At 35.4% G+C, this 21,664-nt stretch overlaps 2 protein-coding genes across 5 annotated transcripts in view; both read left to right on the top strand.

Annotated features, from left to right (window-relative positions):
- The window catches only part of LOC129952712 (ATP-citrate synthase), a 28,888-nt gene extending 22,982 nt beyond the window's left edge, over positions 1–5,906 (top strand). For 3 of the 4 annotated variants that reach the window (XM_056065500.1, XM_056065501.1, XM_056065499.1), the window contains exons 7-10: positions 2,901–3,084; positions 3,152–4,385; positions 4,455–4,795; positions 4,919–5,906. In XM_056065500.1, the coding sequence (XP_055921475.1) occupies positions 2,901–3,084; positions 3,152–4,385; positions 4,455–4,795; positions 4,919–5,087 (1,928 nt within the window). In that variant the 3' untranslated portion in view covers positions 5,088–5,906. The remainder of the gene's footprint in view (positions 1–2,900; positions 3,085–3,151; positions 4,386–4,454; positions 4,796–4,918) is intronic. The other variant, XM_056065502.1, reaches the window with a different exon arrangement.
- A 5,026-nt stretch (positions 5,907–10,932) lies between these two features.
- On the top strand, positions 10,933–20,899 carry LOC129951316 (dymeclin). The gene is made up of 8 exons (XM_056063411.1): positions 10,933–11,374; positions 11,590–11,736; positions 11,802–12,143; positions 12,209–12,313; positions 19,158–19,785; positions 19,856–20,353; positions 20,415–20,537; positions 20,600–20,899. Exons 1-8 carry the CDS (start codon positions 11,232–11,234, stop codon positions 20,747–20,749), a joined length of 2,136 nt encoding a protein of 711 aa, XP_055919386.1. The 5' UTR covers positions 10,933–11,231; the 3' UTR covers positions 20,750–20,899.
- The last annotated feature ends 765 nt before the right edge of the window (positions 20,900–21,664 follow it).

Consider the following 21,664-nt stretch of genomic DNA (forward strand, 5'->3'; position numbering starts at 1 on the left):
CATCTGAAAGATTCAGTGGGACCTTTTTTTTGTTCCAAGGGTGCTTAAAGAAATCAACACACATAAATCCTTTGGCCCAGAATCCTTTTTTTCTAGGATCATTCCAAGTAGTTGAAAAAGAAGAATCCCTTTTTTCTTAGGTTAAACAGTGGACAAAATCTTTACATCGTTCTAGAAAGTAAGTAAGACCATTAGAATTGATGTTTCAAAGACATTTGAATCCCTTCTTTGATTGATAATACATTTTCTTTTGAACCGTAAAGTACAAGTTTTTCATTTAGAACGGTTCTAAACTCCACAATACAAATGCTGATATGCCTCAGGGCTCTGTTCTTTCTCCTACACTTTAAAAAAAAAATTGTATGACCTCCTGATCTACAAATTCTAATTCAATTCAATAAGTTGTTTCGTTGACAATTGTACTCTGAGCATTTTTATAATCGTTTTCAGAGTCTTATCCATTCTCTTCGGATGTGGAACTGCAACCACAAAAAAGGATAATCTCATTAGATTCCGACGTACAAATCATTTTACAATGGGCAAGAAAAAATTGCATGATAAGCACAATGCTGTCTTGTAATAGTGATGCAGTTTCATCATTTACTGATGCTTCAATATCTTACCTATCTCTTTTAAAAGTATTCAAAAAAAGAAGAAGAATAATAATAAAATTATTAGTGACACTAAAATCATTGACTCATTTACGTAACTCTAACATCCTCGTAATCAGTTATTTTATGGGATTATGCTTCAGTGAAACAGCTAGATGTATTCCTTCCTTTGAACAGTTCAACCTTGATACTCACGCTTCTAAGAACTGCGAAACGAAAAAAAAAAACATTCGTTCCTTAGCCGTACTACGCGGATAAAAAATGTCTTAACACGTTCTTCTTTTCTTTAAATCCCCTGTCAAAAAGCACAATCACAAATTGAAATGGGAATACAAAGAGTCACTTTTTCTGGGTGTATTATATTTCTACAATCACTCGTGGTTGATCATTCGTCCAAATGCGGCAATTCAGCTTATTGACGAATCCACTGTTGTCATTTCTTGTCATCATTCCATTCATTACCATTGGCTACGTGAGGTTCGAAAGAAGCATTAGTTCTTGAGTCACTTGCACCTTGATATCGTGTAAACGCAAGTCTTTTTCAATAATGTTCATCAACGGCGAGCGTGAGAAGTGCAATTGTTGGGCACGAAGAGGTGAGGTGGACGGCTCTGCAGCCACGCTATCGCGATTGCGAACTGTACCAATATTTTCTGCAGTAGGAGCTGTACGAGCATGCAATGGTGTTTTCACATCTTTTAAAGACCCGTTTTGTACGCACATTTGGACAATTAAATTGATAGCATATCATTCAATGGTTCATAATGAATTAGTCTGAAATTGAGAAATGTCAAATGAAAACAGAAAAAACTTGACGTTTAGATGAGGTTCGCGTTGAAAAGCGGCCTTAAAATTTAACCACCCTATAAAAGACAAAGATTTATACTGCGATCTGAGATCTGTTCTGTTTTACCTTAGTTTAAAAAATGTTTTTTTTAGTTGTATTTTTACATTTTTAAAAAGCTGTTGCGCTAGATAACTTCTCAGGCGAGATTATTCTGCTATTCATCGGGAGGAATCTTACTTGAATTTTCACTAATCATTATTCTACTATTCATTCGAAGTGAATCTGTGTATGTCGGTAACGTCGGTAATACTGCGAGGTATTCTTCTATTCATAAATGCAGCGGATTTTTAATTTGATGTCTGGTTTGTTAATTTTTGTAAGCAAAATGAAAGTGAAAAATAAATTTTGCTAAATTTAGAATATTTGTTTTATAAATAAAAGAATAATAACATCTTAGGGGAAGGAAGACACTTTTTAACATTTCTCCGAAGCTCTCTGTTTGAGGATTCTCTTATTCCTAAATAAAAAAGTCAAATACGGCCCATTTCTAAAAATTACACAAATTATTCTGTTTAGGTGGATTGATTAAACTTAATTTTTGTATGAATCAAAATTTATCCAACATTCCCAAGATTTGTACATGAACAGCTGTTTATTTGAATGTCAAATTGGTTTGGGATAATGTAGTTCACCCGATTGATAGCAGAATGCAAAGGCAGTGTGAAAGGGAATCGAATATACGATCCACGTGAATAGCAGAATAGGGCTGTAAAGCATACTTAGTCCTTTAAAAAAGTATTGCTTTGTCTGTAGGACAGATAACAAACTTAATTTGGCTAGCTGTGTAATTTATATACAAAGGCATTTGGTTGTTGTAGTTTTGCAGTTTATTTAATGTACAATATAAATATTATGTATATCTCGATAAAGTTTGCCTTGCCGAGGAAAGTCTGCATGTTTTTGGCTTCTTCTTGCTGCAAGTTAGCCTGAATTCGATATTGCACACAAATATTATACCTACTCTACATAATATGTAAATACATTATTTTAAAATTATATCGATTATATATTTAATTGCAACTTTTTGCATCTTATTTTATTTTATTTTTTCTTAATGTATTTCATGTTTGGCATGTGTCACAATATCACCGTCATAAATGTATGTTTTATGTCTACATACGTTACGTTAATGTTTCGTTTCGTCCGTCTAAAATACGCAATTGGCTCCAAATCAAAATTTGCATCAATCGTCACATAAAAACAAAACAAAAAATACAAATTACATACAAAACACCAAATAAATTACAAACATTTATTACGCTTGCAATAATTTTTATTTTGTTTGGATCATGAATTGGAAATTTAAAAACACAAAAACTGAAAAATGTGCTCAATTGTTTGTGGAAACGCTTGATTTGGTTTGAAAAAAAAAAAAACAAAAATAACAACAAAATATTTTGGCAATGATTTTTGTGTGTGATCATTTGGTGTGTAAACTTTAGGTGCAACCAAGCACTCCATTAAACTACCCCCTCTCTTGACAGATTGTCAGAAAAGCGATGTAGCTGACGGTTGTCAAGCCGAGGCGCTCTCCAAGAAGCTCTTCTCGAAGAATACCTTTGCCATTGTGTGGGGAATGCAAGCGAGGGCTGTGCAATCGATGATGGACTTTGATTTCATATGCAGGTGAGACAACGTGCAAATTTGAGGACATGCACTTTATTTTATATTGAAACGGCAATAAAATTTGCAGGCGTGAAGAACCATCTGTTGTAGCTATGGTCTATCCATTCACCGGTGATCACAAGCAGAAGTTCTACTGGGGACACAAGGAGGTCCTGGTGCCGGTGTACAAGAATATGTCTGACGCTGTCAACAAGCACAAGAATGTCGATGTTTTGGTTAATTTCGCTTCGTTGCGATCGGCCTACGATTCGACCATGGAAGTTCTAGAATACCCCCAGATCCGCACAGTGGCCATTATTGCCGAGGGTATCCCAGAGAACATGACCAGGAAGATGATCTTGGCTGCCAACAAGAAGGGAGTGTCGATCATTGGTCCGGCGACAGTGGGTGGAGTTAAGCCAGGATGCTTCAAGATCGGAAACACCGGAGGAATGTTGGACAATATTCTGCATTCGAAATTGTACCGTCCCGGAAGTGTGGCCTACGTCTCGCGATCGGGTGGTATGTCCAACGAATTGAACAACATCATTTCCAAGGCGACAGATGGTGTGTTGGAGGGTGTAGCCATTGGTGGAGATCGTTATCCCGGAACCACCTTCATGGATCACATAATGCGTTATCAAGCAGATCCTGAGATCAAATTGATCGTGTTGCTCGGTGAAGTTGGAGGAACTGAGGAATACGACGTTTGCAAGGCCCTAAAGGACGGTCGCATCACAAAGCCAATGGTCGCCTGGTGTATTGGAACCTGCGCCAGTATGTTCACCGCCGAGGTACAGTTTGGTCATGCCGGTTCATGTGCAAACTCTGATCGGGAAACTGCTACCGCCAAGAACAAGTCTCTGCGAGATGCAGGAGCGTATGTCCCAGAATCATTTGATTCCTTGGGTGATCTTATTGGCAGTGTCTATAATGAGTTAGTGAAGTCAGGACGTATTGTTCCCAAAGAGGAGGTGCCACCACCAACCGTGCCAATGGACTACTCCTGGGCCCGTGAGTTGGGACTTATTCGTAAACCAGCAAGTTTCATGACATCGATCTGTGACGAACGAGGTCAGGAATTGCGTTACGCTGGCATGCCAATCAGTGAGGTTCTGAGTAAAGATGTCGGAATCGGAGGTGTTATTTCGTTGTTGTGGTTCCAGCGCTGTCTGCCACCATATGTGTGTAAATTCTTCGAGATGTGCCTCATGGTAACCGCCGATCACGGTCCTGCTGTATCGGGAGCACACAACACGATTGTCTGCGCGAGAGCTGGAAAGGATTTGGTATCATCTGTTGTTAGTGGTCTGCTCACAATTGTAAGTATTTTTTTTTATATAATGTGGCTTAGTAAAGTTCAAATACAAACATGTATTTCATATTTTAAGGGTGATCGATTTGGAGGAGCTTTAGATGGAGCTGCCAGGCAGTTCTCCGAGGCATACGATTCAAATTTGCATCCAATGGACTTTGTCAATCAAATGCGCAAAAAGGGTCAACTGATCATGGGTATTGGACATCGTGTGAAATCGATCAACAATCCTGATGTTCGAGTGAAGATCATCAAAGAATTCGTCATGGAAAACTTCCCATCTTGTCCATTGTTGAGATATGCTCTTGAAGTTGAAAAAATCACAACAAGCAAAAAACCGAACTTGATTTTGAATGTCGATGGTGTTATTGCTACCAGTTTTGTTGATATGTTAAAGAATTGTGGATCATTTACAAGGTAAGGTTCCTAAAACATTTCTTAGTTTCATGGAAAATGCGAAGGAAAATTATATTTTGAGCAGATCTAGATTCTTGGCTAGAACCAACGATCATTTATTTATTTATTATTTTTGTATTGTAGTGAGGAAGCTCAAGAGTACATTAACATCGGTGCCATCAACTCATTGTTCGTTCTTGGTCGAAGCATAGGATTCATTGGTCATTATATGGATCAGAAGCGACTTAAGCAAGGACTCTACCGCCATCCATGGGATGATATCTCATATGTTATGCCAGAACAATTCAACTAAATTCCATCTTTCTTTTCATATTTATTTATAAAAACAAAACAAAACAAAAAACCTTAAACTGTGTATTTAGAAGAGTAAGTCTTTTATTTTCTGTCGCTTATCGGTCCAAGATCCGATCAAAATGTTACTCTATAAAGAAAATCAAAAAATATATCTCAAAAAATTACTTACACTCCATAATTATTAAGAAAACAAAAAAAAAAGAAAAGAACAAAAACAAATTGGTTTTCAGATTTAATTTAATTTTGTTTTGCATTTAATATTTTATTTTAAACTTTTTGTTTTTATTTTTTATAAATTTGTTTGTACCTCTATCTATCTTTTTATCTTCTTCTCCTCTTGCTGTCCTATATATCTAAACCCTCTCCCCCTATTAACTGTATGAAGGGAGCCATTTTATGGGTGCAATTTAAAAAAGAAATATAAATATAAATAATTAAATAATATTAATTATTAAAACAAAATAAATGTATTTGGCAGTTTTACAGCCAATCTGTGTAAAAAAAAAGAGAATTAAATTTTAACTGCTTGGCTGTTGTATCCTTGGCATAATTTAAATTAAAGTTGTGTCTAAAATTAATTAAAAAAAAAAAGAACATAGATAAGAAGAAGCTTTTGCTACTGTTAATATTCGTCTGTCAAAAACCGAACAAAAAAGAAATAAAATGATAATAATAATAATAATAATAAAATATATAAAATGCATGTAAATTAAAATTGAAGATGTAAGAAGATTTGTTAAGAATAAATTATACTTTTTATTGCACAATAGAGTATAAAATAAAAAAAGCACCTTGATTGGAGATTTCTAGACATTTATTCAAAGTTTTAAATTCATTAATTGCAATATTAGTGCCAAAAGTAAGTATTTTATAATCAAAAACGTGACTTGAATTTCCATCGGTTTTGATAAGTTTGAAAATAAAGAAATACTAAGTGCGTTTTTAAATTTTAGATTAAATTCGACTCCAAATTCAATCTATCAGGTGGCTGTACATTTATTCACTTTTATCGATATTGATTTAATTTTTTTTTTTTTTCGAACTAAAAACGAAGAGAGGAATTCCGCCAAAAATTGTTGCTATTATAAAAGAGTCCTACAACAATGCAAGGTGTTTCGTGTTGCATAATGGGCAGCTATCCGACTCTTTCGAAGTGCGTCAGGGTGTGAGACAAGGGGTTGTTTTATCTCCAATTCTTTTTCTGCTGGCAATAGATGATGTTCTGACGACAAGCGTCGGTACAACTGAGAGGCAAGGTATTCAATGGAGAACGTTTGAAAGGCTTAGCCATTTAGACTATGCCGACGATATATGTCTTATGGAAAATTTCATCAGTGGGCTGAACTAGATGTGTCAAACATTACGGGTGAAAGGAGAATCACCGAATTATGTCGAAGAGGTCGAACAATTTAATTACCTCAGAAGTATTGTATCAGCAAATGGTGGTAGGGATCTGGACATAAAAAGCAGAATAAGTAAAGCTCGCGTTGCCTTAGGTGCTCTGTCTCAAATTTGGAAATCCAGTCAAGTCTCCTTACGCAGTAAACTGAGATTCTTCGAAAACAATGTGAAATCCGTGCTATTATATGCTTGTAAAACATGGAAAGCCTCGACCACCATCTCGAGAAAATCGCAGGCTTTTGTGAACCGCCGTCTGCCTCGTATCCTTAAAATTCGCTGGCTACAAACAATATCTAACCAGGAATTATGGCGTAGGACAGTTCAGAGGCGCTTGGAGATCGACCTCAGAAAGCGCAAATGGCAATGGATTGGTCACACACTGAGGAAACCAAACGATGATATTGCGAAGCAGTCCTTTGAATGGAATCCTCAGGGTTTACGGCGGGTTGGAAGACCAAGAACAACATGGAAATCTACAGTGCTATCGGAAGCTAACTCCCAGAGAAAGACGTGGCCAAAGTTAAGGTATCTAGCTGCAGATCGAGAATGATGGAGACGTTTTGTTGACGCCCTATGCCCCGTACGAGGTTAGAGGATCTGATGATGATGAAAAACGATTTTTACGGTTTTCAAGTAATTTCAATTCTACTAGATTAAGTTGATGTTATTTGAATTCGACAAGAGCAAATCATTAACAAACAGTAATAGTTTCACTAAAAGGAAACCTTAACTTTTATATGTAATGTACTTGAAGTTGCAGCTTCCGTGTTGCATTTGAGGAAACGGCTAAACCATTTAAATTATTTTTCAACATACCAAGTGTCTCCTGCATAACATTCTTTAAGAAACATTAAAAAACTATGCTTTAATATTTGGGAACTGCTTATCGCAATGAATCGCAAATCTGCAGATGGTTGTTATATGCATCAAAACATTTCAAATACACAACTCTGCAATTTAAAAAACATAAGAAATAAAAATTATTGTAAGCTGCTTTAATTTCAGTCGGAGCATTTTCGAAAAATATTCGAAGTTATGAAATCGATCGAAAGATCGAAAACCCTGAAAACATTTTCACTCGATTTTCAATCAAGATTTCGATTTCATTTTATTCCATTTTGGGAACCTAGGTGTATCACATAAGGTTTTTGAGATATTTCAATTTGAAATTCGAAAAATAAAACGAAGTATTCCTACAATTTTCAAAAAATCTTCGTAATTTGTGAGATTTCAACTATCTTAATAAATCTAAAAGAAATGCTAATCCATTTATGCTAAAACAGTTTTTAACAGAAAAAAGTAAAACGGTTTGAAAAACATTTCTTTTTATTTAACGAATACGTCGTCTTATATCACATCAAATTTTGCAACAATTGAAAAATAATTTTGAAAATGGGTGTTTTTAAAATTTGAACAAATAGTTAAAATCCAATTATTTTCAAAAGCATAATAGCATTCCATTTAGGTTTATCAAAACTTAACATATGTTATATAGAGTCAAATGATTACTCATTGCCATAATCTATGAGAATTTAAAAGAACTAAGTAATTGGGTTTTCCATGGGCAAAATATATTAATTTATTTTTGATCTAAATCTGTCAAAATACAATTTTCCGCTGTCTTTTTGCTTTCCATGGGACAAAACAAATATATTAATTTTTGATTAAAGATCAAATCTGAGAATCTAGATTTTTCGGAAAATTTATCCTAATAGTAATATAACTTTTTTAAATGTTAAGCTAGAAATTGACAGTTCTATAAATCTCACACAAAGTTACTCTTTACAATGGGCAGCTTCAGACATAAGGTACTTCATTTACAGTCAAATTCATTCTTTCAACGTACATTTTGACCGAGGCAACTAGTTAGTTTTGCAAGTGTCATACATTTTAAATTCTGAACATTACTTCACAATTCCTTCCTTAAGTTCATAGTACAAAAACTACCAAAAACATTTATGTTTACAAAACTCTCCTTTCAGGCAGGCTACAAGTCCATCAGGATATGTATTTCGTACATTAAAGAATTATTACTTATTTCTTTGAGAAATTGACAAGGAACCATTTTACAAAAAATATTAAATGGAGTTGTGCAGAAAATAAATAAATCATAGAGTAAAGTCCTAGTTCACACAGGACTGTAGTGCCACCTTAAGTAAGTAAGAGTAATAAAGTTCAGCTTCCAGTTGAAAAATCTGATCAGTTGTCATTTTTTTAGAAGAACCTGGGCTTAATAGAATGACATTTTTCTTGACTAACTTTCCAGTCAACTTTCCATTACCCTGAGGCTCCACAGCTTCTCTTCCGCAATCTCATCCGCAATCCATTGTTTTTTTTTATGTCTTGCCATGAGCAACTTCAAATGTCACATTTGACATTAGAAACGGTTAATCTGTTGTTTACTTTTTCGTTGATTTACCTTTAGTGTCGGTAATTATTGTTTTTTACAAAATTAAATGTCAAACAAATCACATAAAATGCCTTTGAGTAAACAGCCCTTTAAAAAATGAATGCTGGTTAAGAAGCTGGAGGAACTACAACAGCTAACTATTGAAGAGGATAAAAGAAAATACAGGTTTTGGGTGAATCCATTTCTCGAAGTAAGGGAACTTCACGATTTGGAGGCGCACATACTCAAGGACTTGCTATGGGAGGACGGTGCAGACTATTAGAATTATCGTAGGATGTCTGTCGACAGCTTTGAAGCTGTTCTGTGCCTAGTAAAGATATCTTTGAATAAATGTATTTAGGCAATCGACGACAAGACTGTAGAAAATGGACGCTCACCACTACATACAACACAAAAGTCAAATTTGATGGAAGGATTTTGATCCACTCGAAAAATCCAAACTGCGATGACCGGATCATGGACTGGATGTTGGATTGTTGGTCTCTATTGGATTATCTGATGACTGGCCGATAGTCCTGTCATCGGAAATGTTTAATGGAGACCCCAAGTTAAGGTTGACTTATTTGGAAGTTTTTTTTGGCAGCTGGTCAATCAGATACTAGAAACTTGACTTCCTTTAAAGTCAGTAATGTCATCTGAACCTGCCCAATGAAAAAAAAAACATTTCAAGCGTGTTCCATGCGCCCCGAACAAAACTTAATTTTTAAAGGAAATCGAATTTACCCGTGGAAAACTTCATAAGATGCTCAAAGATTTGTACTTTGCAAAATTTTTAGTCTGAATTTCAATGAACTAAAGCAACGGAATTAGATGTTATAAAAACTTTGCTGGCATTCACTTTTTTTATGAAGGAACAAAAACTGAGGATACATTTGTCCTGGAGAAAATAAAATTCATGCCAAGAAAATTTTTTCCCAATCTTTCTTGATCACAGTAAACATTGAAATATATAAGCTTATCAGCTGTCATAAAAATTAAGATGACTTTTTTTAACATTTAGCTATCTGAATATTCCGATAAAAATCTTTTGCGAAAATTCAAAAGTTTATAACAATCGGCAGGTTTAGGCGACATAAGAGATTTCATTGGCAGTCAACTGAATTCTTTGAACTCAAAATTAGATTTAGGCAGCCTGTTAACTTTTCAGATGTCCTTAACTTAAAACTAGATACTTTACTTCACCAAAATCTTTATTATATATAAAAAACTCCTTAGAAATGTTACAAGTTCATAATAAATTTAGTTATGTATTGTAAAGGAAAAGCCCTTATTCCTTTCTGAATACGACAAAAAATCCTTCTAAACAAATCTTTGATTAAATTGTGCAATTAAGAAATAAATCAAGAGTTATAAAGTTCAGCTTTAAAAAAATATGATCAATTTAAAGTTTAAAAAAACATGATCAGCTGACGTTTTGACTTAAGTAAACTTGAATTGATAGTAAAAGAAGATTTTTTAATAACTTTCTTATAATATTGCAAGTTTTTGTTAGACTTCAAGTCTCTTATATCGCCTGAACCTGCCCAATCCCAAAAATATCATTTGACACCTGTCAAACTCAGCTGTCATTTGAAGGCTCATCATATACCAGAAATTCGTGGATATCTGTTGACTTCTTTTTTGACAGCTCAACTAATAAAAAGGTTTCGAGATATCTTTGCTATCTGAGATTAATCACAACCAATTTAAATGTAACGAGACGTACAATTGTTGTTTCTATTTAATTTAAAACCTTAATAGCTTAAATTATAGTTTCACTTTGGCTTTCTTCAGTTTTAAAGTGAAATTTAAATTATAATTCATCAAATATTTACTTCAATCAACTTGAATCAACAATCAACCTACTTGGTTGAATGGAAATCAACATTAATTTGAATTACTTTCTGAATGCGTCCATTACACTGCCAAAAAGTCACAATTTATACCTTCTACTTGGTCTAAGAACACCTGCTGTACAGAATTTCCAAAAAAATATCATGACACAAATACCCACTAATGTTCCTTATGACGTTTCATGTGTCAAAAAATTCTTTATTATCGTTCTCATATCTTTTTCCATTAGAAACAGAAAACGAAACGAAAAAATTAAATTGATAAAAATACAATTTTCTCTCTCAAAAAATAATCAAATGATTTCGTGTCTCTTTTTTGAGTGAACAATATAAAAATTCTACTTTCAAATAAAGTCTAGAACATAAATCCAATGCAATTCTAAATCAAGAAAAGACCTAAAACCCGGCCTGAAAAAGACACGACGACGACGACGACGGAATCGGACGAACACACGACACACAAAACATCACATTAATCGGACGGAAGGAAGAAGAAAAAATGGGTATCAACGTAAGTCGGCACGAAGATCTAAGCGAAAACGAGTATCTCAAGAAATTCGTCGGTCGCACGCATATTCCCACAGACGATTTGAGTTTCTGGAATGGCATCCTCAACTACAACATTGTTACTCCAACAAATAGGTAGGTTCTTGTGTCCAAAACACTGAGCGTCGTTGTTGTCTTCGTCGTCGCCCAACCCAACAAACGACAACGAGTGTTGTGTTGTGTTGTGTTGGCAGTTTCTTGTCATTTACTATTTTTCTTTTCTATTTCGATTCTAAATCCTATTTGACCTGACCTCATTGTTGTCTTGTTGTGTCTATTGTATTTTTCTTTAATTCCATCCTCTTTCGCAGCCAGGAACAACTTAGTCTAGATTCTCGCATCGAAACATTATGTCAAGCTTTTTTGGCCCACAATTTGAAGACGGGCAATTTTGGTTCGTTGATTTTGGTGTTTCTTGACAAAGTTACCGAATTGTTGTCACTTTCAGACCAAGAGAGGTAAGTAACAGAATTCTGGAGGTCATGATAGTTATTTGAGATGTTAACATTCTTTTTGATTCCAGTACAATGCACATTTGGCAAACTTTCAATGCCTTGTTTATCATCCGATCATTGGTAAAGTATATAAACGAGACTGGTACGGAATTCCAGTTGCTTCAGCATTTCGAAGCTGTTCCAACACATGATGCTCTCAGTTCGAGTGTTGGTGACGGTGAAGGAAGTGGTGGTGAAAACACTGCCGCCACCGCCACTGATAGTACATCAATTGCTATAGAGGCAAAGGATGAAGGACATGTCCATCAGGGACAACAGCAAAAACCGAATGCAATGATTGCCATTGATGGATCAAAGTTCGAGACATTCTTTGATGCTATTGTCAATATTATTGTCGTCATTCCAGTCAAGTAAGTTAAGAGGTGTGATTAAATAGAGATTCTAAGTTAACATATTTGTTTTTTTAATTTTAAAGGGAATTCACATACCATCTCCATTTGGAGGCTATAAATTTGATTATAACTCTACTTTCGGTGCATCTGTTTTCTTCTCAGCCTGTCGAGAAGTCTGTTATCTTCAGGTAAGTTGTTTCAATACTTTAAGGATTTTCTTGTTGTTTAAATTTTTGGTTTATTTTTTTTATTCCATTTTCTGGTAAAAATCTAAAATAAAATCGGTCTAGTTAGGTTAGGTTTTTCGGTGTAAAACATCCCCAAACATTCCCACTCGAATCTCTGTGGAGGATGGATAGAGGAAGATTAGTGTGGCTTCAGGCTGAAGACGCTTCCATAAGTCATCCTGATTTTTGGAAGAATTTCAGAATATTCGTCGTTAGAAAATAGGAGACGTTGCGAAGATTTTCATTTCCTTGGAAAGCTTGGCAAAATATTTCTCAAAATACTGACATCTTCAAGAGTTGACTATCTGCTGCTAGCAATTTCGAGGAAACTCAACTCTCATTGGTCCGTTTTTCGTACCCATCAATGTCACTTTGTCTTGGGTTTCAACGGAGGTGAGGGTAACGTGTTAGCTTCTGAGATTGGCGGAGATGGTCTTCTTTGTCGCTTGGCTTTTAATGAATAACAAAATTGTAGTTTACCAAACGGTAAAAAAAGCCTATTTACGCCTCTTTCAAGGGGACGATTAGAACAAAATATACCAGTCTCTATCACCTTCTCGGTTTTGGAACAGTCAGTAACTGGTGAATACTCTGTGTATGCCTTGTCTGTTTGAGTGGCTATGTTTTCGTCCCTAGGGTTTTTTTAGTTTCTTTCATCGAAAAAGGCCATTTATTTGTTAACTCAAGGGTTGAGCAGGAACATCTTCAAATCCTTTGTAAATGTATCGACCTATCTATAATTACAAAAATAACCAGCTGTCAAAAAATTGCCTTCCAATTAAGGAAACTTTTTTGGAAAGTGAGTCAAGAAAAATCTTCCTAAGTGTGTTATTACACTCAGACGTTTTTTGAAAGACGCAAATAAGTGCGAAAGAAAAAGTAGGTGAAGTATAAAAACTTTGAAAAGTCTTAATACGCAGATTTTTGGGTTCGGGATTGGTCGCATTCACAAAGCTGGTGGCTACGAAGTCAAGGGATTCTGATTTTGTAAATCTAACTACAAGAGTAGTTGAAATTTCCCCTCCGACGTAGTGTAAAAAAATCGGCTACAAAGTTAGTGGAGAATTATTTTGACGTTTTGACAATCAGCTGCTCGGTAAAAACACACGAATTCAAAATAAAATAAATCGTTTAGTATTTAAATACAAATATAAATCATTCAAATTGTATCTTAAATTTGATTTTATCGAATTTAAAAACAATAAAGATAAGTTAAAGTTATCAAATCAAAAATGTTTCTTATTTTATATATTTGCATTTGTCAATTATATGACAGTTCCAGATTGACTAGCTTTTTAGTGTAGTTTTGCATTCAAAAAGCTAGTTGAATTTTGACTACGTAGCCACTAGCTTTGTGAATGCGCCCATTGTCTTAGATGGTTTTCGACGTTTCTTTTTCTTGCCTTTCTTTGTTTCTTATCGTTGATTTATTATTGTTTCTAGTGTTTCCGAGTAAACAGTAAATATGCCACCGGACAAATAAAAAAAACGAATTAATTTAAATGAAGGAATGGTTGAGAGAGACTAGCTTGGTAGTTTAAGCATTGCATTCCAACCCGTTGAAACAAAGTGGAAGCCAACTGATCACCTGGCGATATTGTGTCTCTCAATTTTGTTTTAAATGTCGTTTTGAATGAAAGACAAAAGTAGGTTTAAAGTTTCTTCATTCATCCTTATATAATTTAAAAACAATGCTTTATCATTCGATTTAAGTTCTTTTGTCAAAAAAGTTAAGGATCCGGAGTCAGATCTATTTTCTCATTTACATTTCTTCAACAAATGAAAGAAAAGTGTCAAAAACACGCAACCGTAAAACCAAAGATATAAATCCTCGTTAGCCATATTGGTTTGGAAATCGGACTTATAAAATCATTTCAGTATGCGTGTCTCGTTTAATTTTATTAAATTTTGCCTAAAAACTTAGTAACTGATTCTATGTGTACGTGAAAACACGTCAATTTTTCTCGTTGAATTCGTCCACATTACAAATACAACAAAAAATGGGTTTTGGAGTATGATACGTACGAAGGATTTATATCTTCATATAGAGTGTTTTTGCGGAAAACATCAGAGTGTAATATTGCGAGATTTTCGGGATGAGTGTTTAAAAGAAAATATGCGAAACACGCAGCATACAGAAAAGTCTGAGCGTAATATGACACTAACTATCAAGTCAAGTCTACTTATTACCCTGGTTACAAGAGGAGATCGAGGAATCGAATCGAATTGAGATTTCGATCCAGGTATATGGTGGCACTGAATCGAGGTATCGAATTCAAATGGAATCGAAAGAACATTTGGGTTTTATTTGTGTGCGTACTGCTACGTAAATAACTTTCATATAGATTTTAAATTTTATAACAATGCTCTCAACACAAAGACGAGCGCCAAATTAAATTTACCTTAGAACCAAACATACTCCATTTAAATGGAGTATTTTTGCTTAAAACAAACAAGAGGGAAAAAACTTATCGCACGCGCACAATCAAAACTTCAAATACCAATAACTCGATTCCTTGATTCAGGTTTACAAACAAATATTCGATTCGATTCACCTCTTTCAGTGGGATCGGATCGAGTAATCCTATTTCGATCCGATCTATACGGTGCTATATTTAATATTCACAAGCACTCAAGGGGTTATTAGTACCCTTTATATGTTTATATTTAAACAAAGTGCGAGCGTTAGGAAAAGAGGGAAGGATTTAAAAGGAGATACCGATGCACATTGGTCTTAAAGTTCTGAACTTCAAAATGGGAGGGAAAAACAGAGTTGGCCAAAGCATTCCACATTCTCGATGTGCGATTTAAGAAAGAATCTCTGTACTTGACAGTACGCCCGAAATTGAGCTCAAGGGTAAATTGATGAGCATTCCTAGAAGTGCGAGTATTACGGCTGAATTGTTTAAGGGGTGGAATGCAACTGGCTAATTCGACAGAACATTGTTTGTAAAAATATCTATAAAATAACGAAAGGCATGAAACATGGCGACGGTGTTCTAGCGATGTAAATGTTTCGATTATAGTTCTGTCGCCTATCATTCTTAAAGCCCTTTTTTGAATTCTATCCAAGAGATTTTAAACTTGTTTTGGGGGCAACTGCCCAGATATGCGAATTATATTCAAGCTTTGGACGTATAAAAGCTTTGTAGATTATAGCCAGATCAGAAGGGGTTGAACAGTTTCTTGCATCGTCGGAGAAATCCTAAGCACCTAGCAACATTTTTGGCGATATCGAATATGTGATCATTCCATAAGAGGTGATCTGTGATATTCATACCGAGTACTGAAAGTTGATTAGTTTCCTGGATGCAAGTGCCGCTCATGGATAGCGGCATCGAGGGTGGGTTACGCTTTAACGACAGAAGATAGCATTTCATTTTCGAAGCATTAAACAATGCTGTCAAGATCAGAATTTAATGAGCTTATCATACGCTGCCCTTGAAATTCCACATCCGAAGGACAAGGATGGGAATCTAGAAACGAATATAAAAAGTTGAGGGTTCTGTCGTCGGCGAAACAGTTTAATGGATTAGAAGTGACAGACAAAAGATCGTTTATGAATATAATGAAGAGAGTCGGGGGCAAAACGGAGCCCTGGGGTACACCAACATTTATTTTATGAATTTCAGACTTAAAACCATCCAATACAACTTGTATTGAACGGTTAGAAAGGTAATCTCTAATCCAACGAAGAAGAGATTCATCAATACCAAAAGCACGCATTTTCTACAAGAGAGCTTGGTGCCAAACTCTATCAAATGCTTTTGAAATATCAAGTGCAATAATCTTACTTTCTCCAAAACGATGTAAAGATTTGTTCCACTGTTCGGTGAGATAGACCATTAGATCACCAGTTAATTGCTACGAAAGCCATACTGTCGGTCACTAAGAAGCTTCCGTTCTTCAAGATATTTCTTAGAAAGAAGGGACGTAAGTGCAATTGGACGATAGTCCAATGGACAAATGCAGTTTTTCATCCACTCGGGAAGAAATCTGTAGAATAGGACAGATGGAAAAGCTTACGCAGTGGTTTTGCTAGCGTTGAAGAACACCTCTTCAGAACAATAGGGGGAATACTATCCGGACCACCGGATTTGTGTATGTCAAGGTCTTTCAGTACTCTTTCGACTGCACGAGTGCGAAAGAAGATTCGTCCCATAGAATCATTTACGCTCTCAAGAACAGGAGGACTCATGACACTATCCGGTAGCGTCGAATTAACACCAAAATATGCTGCAAGCAAATTGGCTTTATCAATCGAGCTTACATAGTGAGTGTCATTGTGGACAAACGTTGGAACCGAGGATGACATGACGTGGTGTTTCGTACGTTTTTTACAAATGACGAGAAATTTTTACTACCTTTGGGACATTGTAGTATTTTTGCCTTAATTTCTGATCATGCAAAAATTTGGTTCGTCGAATATGACCATTACAGATCTTTCTAGCTTGTTTAAACTTATTCCGGTTTTCCTCAGTCGGGTTGGCTTTATAACAACGAAAACTTACATGAGTTCTCTTTGGGTTTGATAGATTTCACCCTTTTCGGAATAAAATTTCTCATTCCACAAAGAACTAAATATGTAACCATATCTGCGCTGGAATCCACGTCACTATCAAGGAAGTATTGTGACCAGTTAAAGTTCCTGAAGAATTCATTGAGACCGTCCCAGTTGGTTTTCTCATATTGCCAAACGGTTCTCATAGGAGGTTTTTCTTTAACTGTTTTTTTTTTCGACATGAGAATTTTGCAGATACGATACAATGGTCTTATGTGCCTAGAGGCGGTAATACACTAATTGTGTATTTATTAGGGTCAGAGGTAAGAAACAAGTCTAGGGTGTTGGCGGATTGACCTGCAACGTCAGGGATTCGAGTTGGCTCATCGACAAGCTGAGTTAATTGATTTAACTCAGCAAAGATCTCAACATACCTTCCTTCCGGTGTACCGGTGTTGCGGTATATGTCAAAATGACAGTTGTTGTTTTTTATTGAACTGAAAGTTGGTCTTGGGTTCGATCCATGCCTATGCCATCTAAAGTATTTTTCAATTCCGCGGAATTGACAAATTCTCCAAGAGTAATTCTTGTCATAAAAAAGTGCTCTCTCAAAATAGACCTTCGGATTCGGTTTAAAACTGTAGGTCCTCTTCATCCCTGACAACAGTACTCGCACACAGAAATGGTTGAGAGTTGTCAGTCACTAGGCCCTAGTTTTCAACGGACTGTTGCGACACCTAATTTATTCTTAGAAAGCTGAACTTTATTACTTATTCATTTATTTATTTTCAATTCACAATTGCATTTAATGTTTTGTGTAAAAGGGTTTCTTCAATACAAAATACAAATCTTGGTGGACTTGTAGCTTGCCTGAGGAGTGTTTTGTAATCAATAATGTTGTTGATAATTTTTGATGAACTGGAGGTAGAGCTTAGTGAAGTAAAGTTCCAAGTTTGAAATGTATGATACTTGAAAAACTAACTAGTTGCTTTCATCAAAATGTTTTGACAGGGCCCAGGCCTCAGCGCCATAAGATGCTCGAGAGAGGACTTTACTTCTCAATTGCCTTCTAAGTCCAAAGAAGCAGCGATTTGCAAAAGTTATTCTTCGTTTGATTTCAGTGCTGGTGTCGTTGTCTGTGTTTATAGCGGTGCCTAGGTAGTCCTTAACTACCTCAAAGTTATAGCTGTCCATGGTGACGTTTTGTCCAAGACGTCGTCGTTCAGTGTCATTTTTTGATGACAGCATATACTTGGTCCTGCCATCATTGACCACTAAACCCATCTTCTTCGCTTCCGTCGCAATGCTCAAAAACACTCCACTGACATCACGCTTTGATCTTCCAATTATGTCAATATCATCTGCGTATCCGAGTAATTGGATGGACCTTTGCAATCGCCTCTAGTATTGACGATTGATTTTTGCACAATTCTTTCCAGAACGATGTTGAAGAAGTCGCAGGACAGTGCATAGCCTTGTCTAAAACCTTTGTTGCGTGCATTCTCCATCGTCATTCTGCACAAACAATAAGTTTAACAAGGATGCCAAAACTAGACATTGCTCTGTAGAGCTCTTCCCTATGGATGCTGTCGTACGCGGCTTTAAAATCGATAAAGAGATGGTGGGTATCGATTTGAAGTTACTGTTTTTTTTCGAAGATCTGCCGTAGTGTGTCTATAGTGGACTTTTCCGGTCTGAAGCCACACTGGTAAGAACCTATCAGGTTGTTGACGAACGGCTTCAGACGTTCACATAATACGGCAGAAAGAATCTTGTATGCAATGTTAAGGAGACTGATGCCAGCTTTGTTTGACTTCAGTTTAGATATAGCTATCTTCAGTCGAAATAGGATAGGCGAAATTGTTGATCTGCGTCGCCTAGGTTGAGTGGTTATATCTCCCCCACAGGGGAATTCGGTTCATCATTTCGTGCTAAGCTGTTTGAAAGTATTTTTAATATCTTCAACAAATCCGTCGTCTTCTTAACAAGTCTATCCCATCGAGTTTAAAAAAAAATAAACTGAAAAATATAAAAATAATTTTTAAATTTGAAGCTATATTTCGAAATCAGCACTAAAAATTAACTCCAACAAGGATTTTGCAACACCATGAATACGTAAAATTCAAGGTTTCTGAAAACAAAAAACCATTCTTGAAGTTTTTATAGAAAAATATAATAAAGTAAATTGGAGTTTGTCGTTGTATTGTTATTTGATTTATGTTTCTGTTAACTTTTTAAAATTAAGGAATTTTGTGTCATGAAATGTTTTAATGCCCTTTCTAATTATTTTATTCTATCTTTCAGAACTATTTACAAATGTCAACACTCGAACGTGCTAATGAGTGCCCTGCTTCACTTTGTGTCGCGCATGGTCGAAGTGCCGAGTACAATGTTTGGTGCTGGTCACTCTGGCTCCTTTGTCTATGGCATTGCTGAGTCTCTGATGTCAATATTCACATTTCGCAAACCCCAAGATGCTCTTGCCCCGAATTTGGCCGGCTCCGAGCTATCACAACAATTTCGAGAACATTATCCTTTGGCGAATCAAAGTCTCCTCTTAATTCTTATCCTAACAAATCATTGCACCACAAAGGACAATCCCTATCGAACAAGTTTATTTGGCTGTTCCGATTCGAAGGACTCGCCCAAAGATGGTGCAACATTTAAAATCGATTTCACAGCCGTCTATGACACCCTGTGTCGTATTGTGACAATAGATCAAGCAACACTGCTGCTGTACTTATTGCTGCATAGAAACGAGAGGTTCTTTAGATTTGTGATGGTGCAAAATGATTTGGAGCATTTGGTGGTGCCAATTCTACAGACTCTGTACAATGCGCCCGACAGTACGTCCCATCATATTTATATGTCGCTAATTGTGCTCTTAATACTGAGCGAGGATGATGCATTCAATAAAAATGTTCACACTATTGTAAGTTCCCTAAAGAAGATGTCTCCAATGTGAGTCTCATTATCAAAGTGTTTTTTTTTTTAAATTTTAGTTACTTAAGAACATCGGTTGGTATACAGAGCGAACGATTTCTGAAATTTCCTTAGGTGGCCTGCTCATATTGGTGGTTATACGAACGATTCAATATAATATGCTGAAAATGCGGGACAAGTATCTGCATACGAATTGCTTGGCGGCGCTGGCCAACATGTCTGGACAATTCCGTTCCTTGCACCCGTATGTGGCTCAACGTTTAATCAGTCTATTTGAGACTCTTGCTCGAAAACACGCCCGTGTCGATGCTCAGCTTAAGGAACCCGTCAACGGATCAGTGGCGGTGAATGTGGCCACAACACCCGAGGACATGCTGGCGGATCTTACCGTTTTGGAGGAAGTTCTTCGGATGGTTCTTGAGATTCTGAACTCCTGCCTGTCAAATCAATTGGTCTATTGTCCGAATTTGGTTTATACGTTGCTCTATAAGCGAAGTGTTTTCGAAGCTTTTCGCAGTCATCATGCCTTCCAGGATATTATACAAAATATTGATATGGTAAGGAATTTTGAGTTGTAAAAAAATTGTTCGAAGATGAAATAACTATTCTCGATTAAAGGTCGTTGGGTTCTTCTCATCTCGCCTTCAAAGAGTTCAAGATCAACGCGGCGAACTTGGAGTGAGTGAAGTCTTCGAAGTGATTTCGAAAGGTGCTAGTCAATGGTCTAGCGATCGCCTAAGGGTAAGACACATTTCACCTTCCTTTACTTTATGATTGTTATTTATATAAGGATTTCCTTTTAGAAATTCCCTGACCTTAAATTCAAATACGTCGAAGAAGACGCTCCAGAAGAATTTTTCATTCCTTACGTTTGGACCTTAGTGTGCAAATATGGATGCGTGCACTTTAATTCAGAGAGTATCAAAGGAGTGACGACCGATATAATTTGCTAATATTGACCAGACGTAAAAATAAATTGAACGAAAAATCAAAATAAATAAAACATTCTCTAAAAACAAAACGCATGGAATGAATGAGTGATATTTGACTGACGTTTTATTACATTCAAACACGAAACACACTTGCAACATGCAACAAAAACACACATAATATAATTTCTCTACTTTAAGTTCTTAGCCATCATTTATAATTTTTACTTAACCTTTCTTTTGTTTTGCCCTTTAAACGATGGAAAATAATTTAAAAAAAACCTTTTTATTTCAAAATACCATCCTGGCCCTTGGTAAAAATTAAATTATTGATTCCTGCAAATTATTATAAAAAGAAATAAAAATAGAAATCTAAAATAAGAACAAACTAAAACAAAAAGAAATATTTTTTGCTACGATGAAAAAGAAAAAAAATAACTAAAAACAAAATGAATGTAGAGAAATTTATTTAACCAACCCCCTTTCCCTCTTAAAATCCAAGTCAAGAAAATAATTAAAACAAAAACCCAATAAAATTATTTTAAAACCAAAATATATACAACATTTATAAATTATATATTATTAATTATACGAAAATTTAATATTGGCAATACAGATTTTTAAATGTTATTTAGAAATACATACAAAATAATAATAATTTTATTTTTATTATTTGTGTTGTTACTATATAATTATTATTATTATATTATTACTATTATATTATATTTCTCGTATGAATATGTTTAATTGTAAAAATAAGAAAAATAAGCAAAATAAAAACCATGCTTTGGAAATCCAAAAAATATAATAATGAACGTTTTTGTTTTTCTCAATTAATTAAAGGGAAGACCTATAATACATAAATTGTACCCCGGTTTCAAAGTGCAGTTGTGATTCCTGAGTACCCAGCCTACTTCCGTGAGTTCCAGATAAGAAAAA

The sequence above is a fragment of the Eupeodes corollae genome, chromosome 3, assembly GCF_945859685.1.
Source record: "Eupeodes corollae chromosome 3, idEupCoro1.1, whole genome shotgun sequence".
NCBI lineage: Eukaryota > Metazoa > Arthropoda > Insecta > Diptera > Syrphidae > Eupeodes > Eupeodes corollae.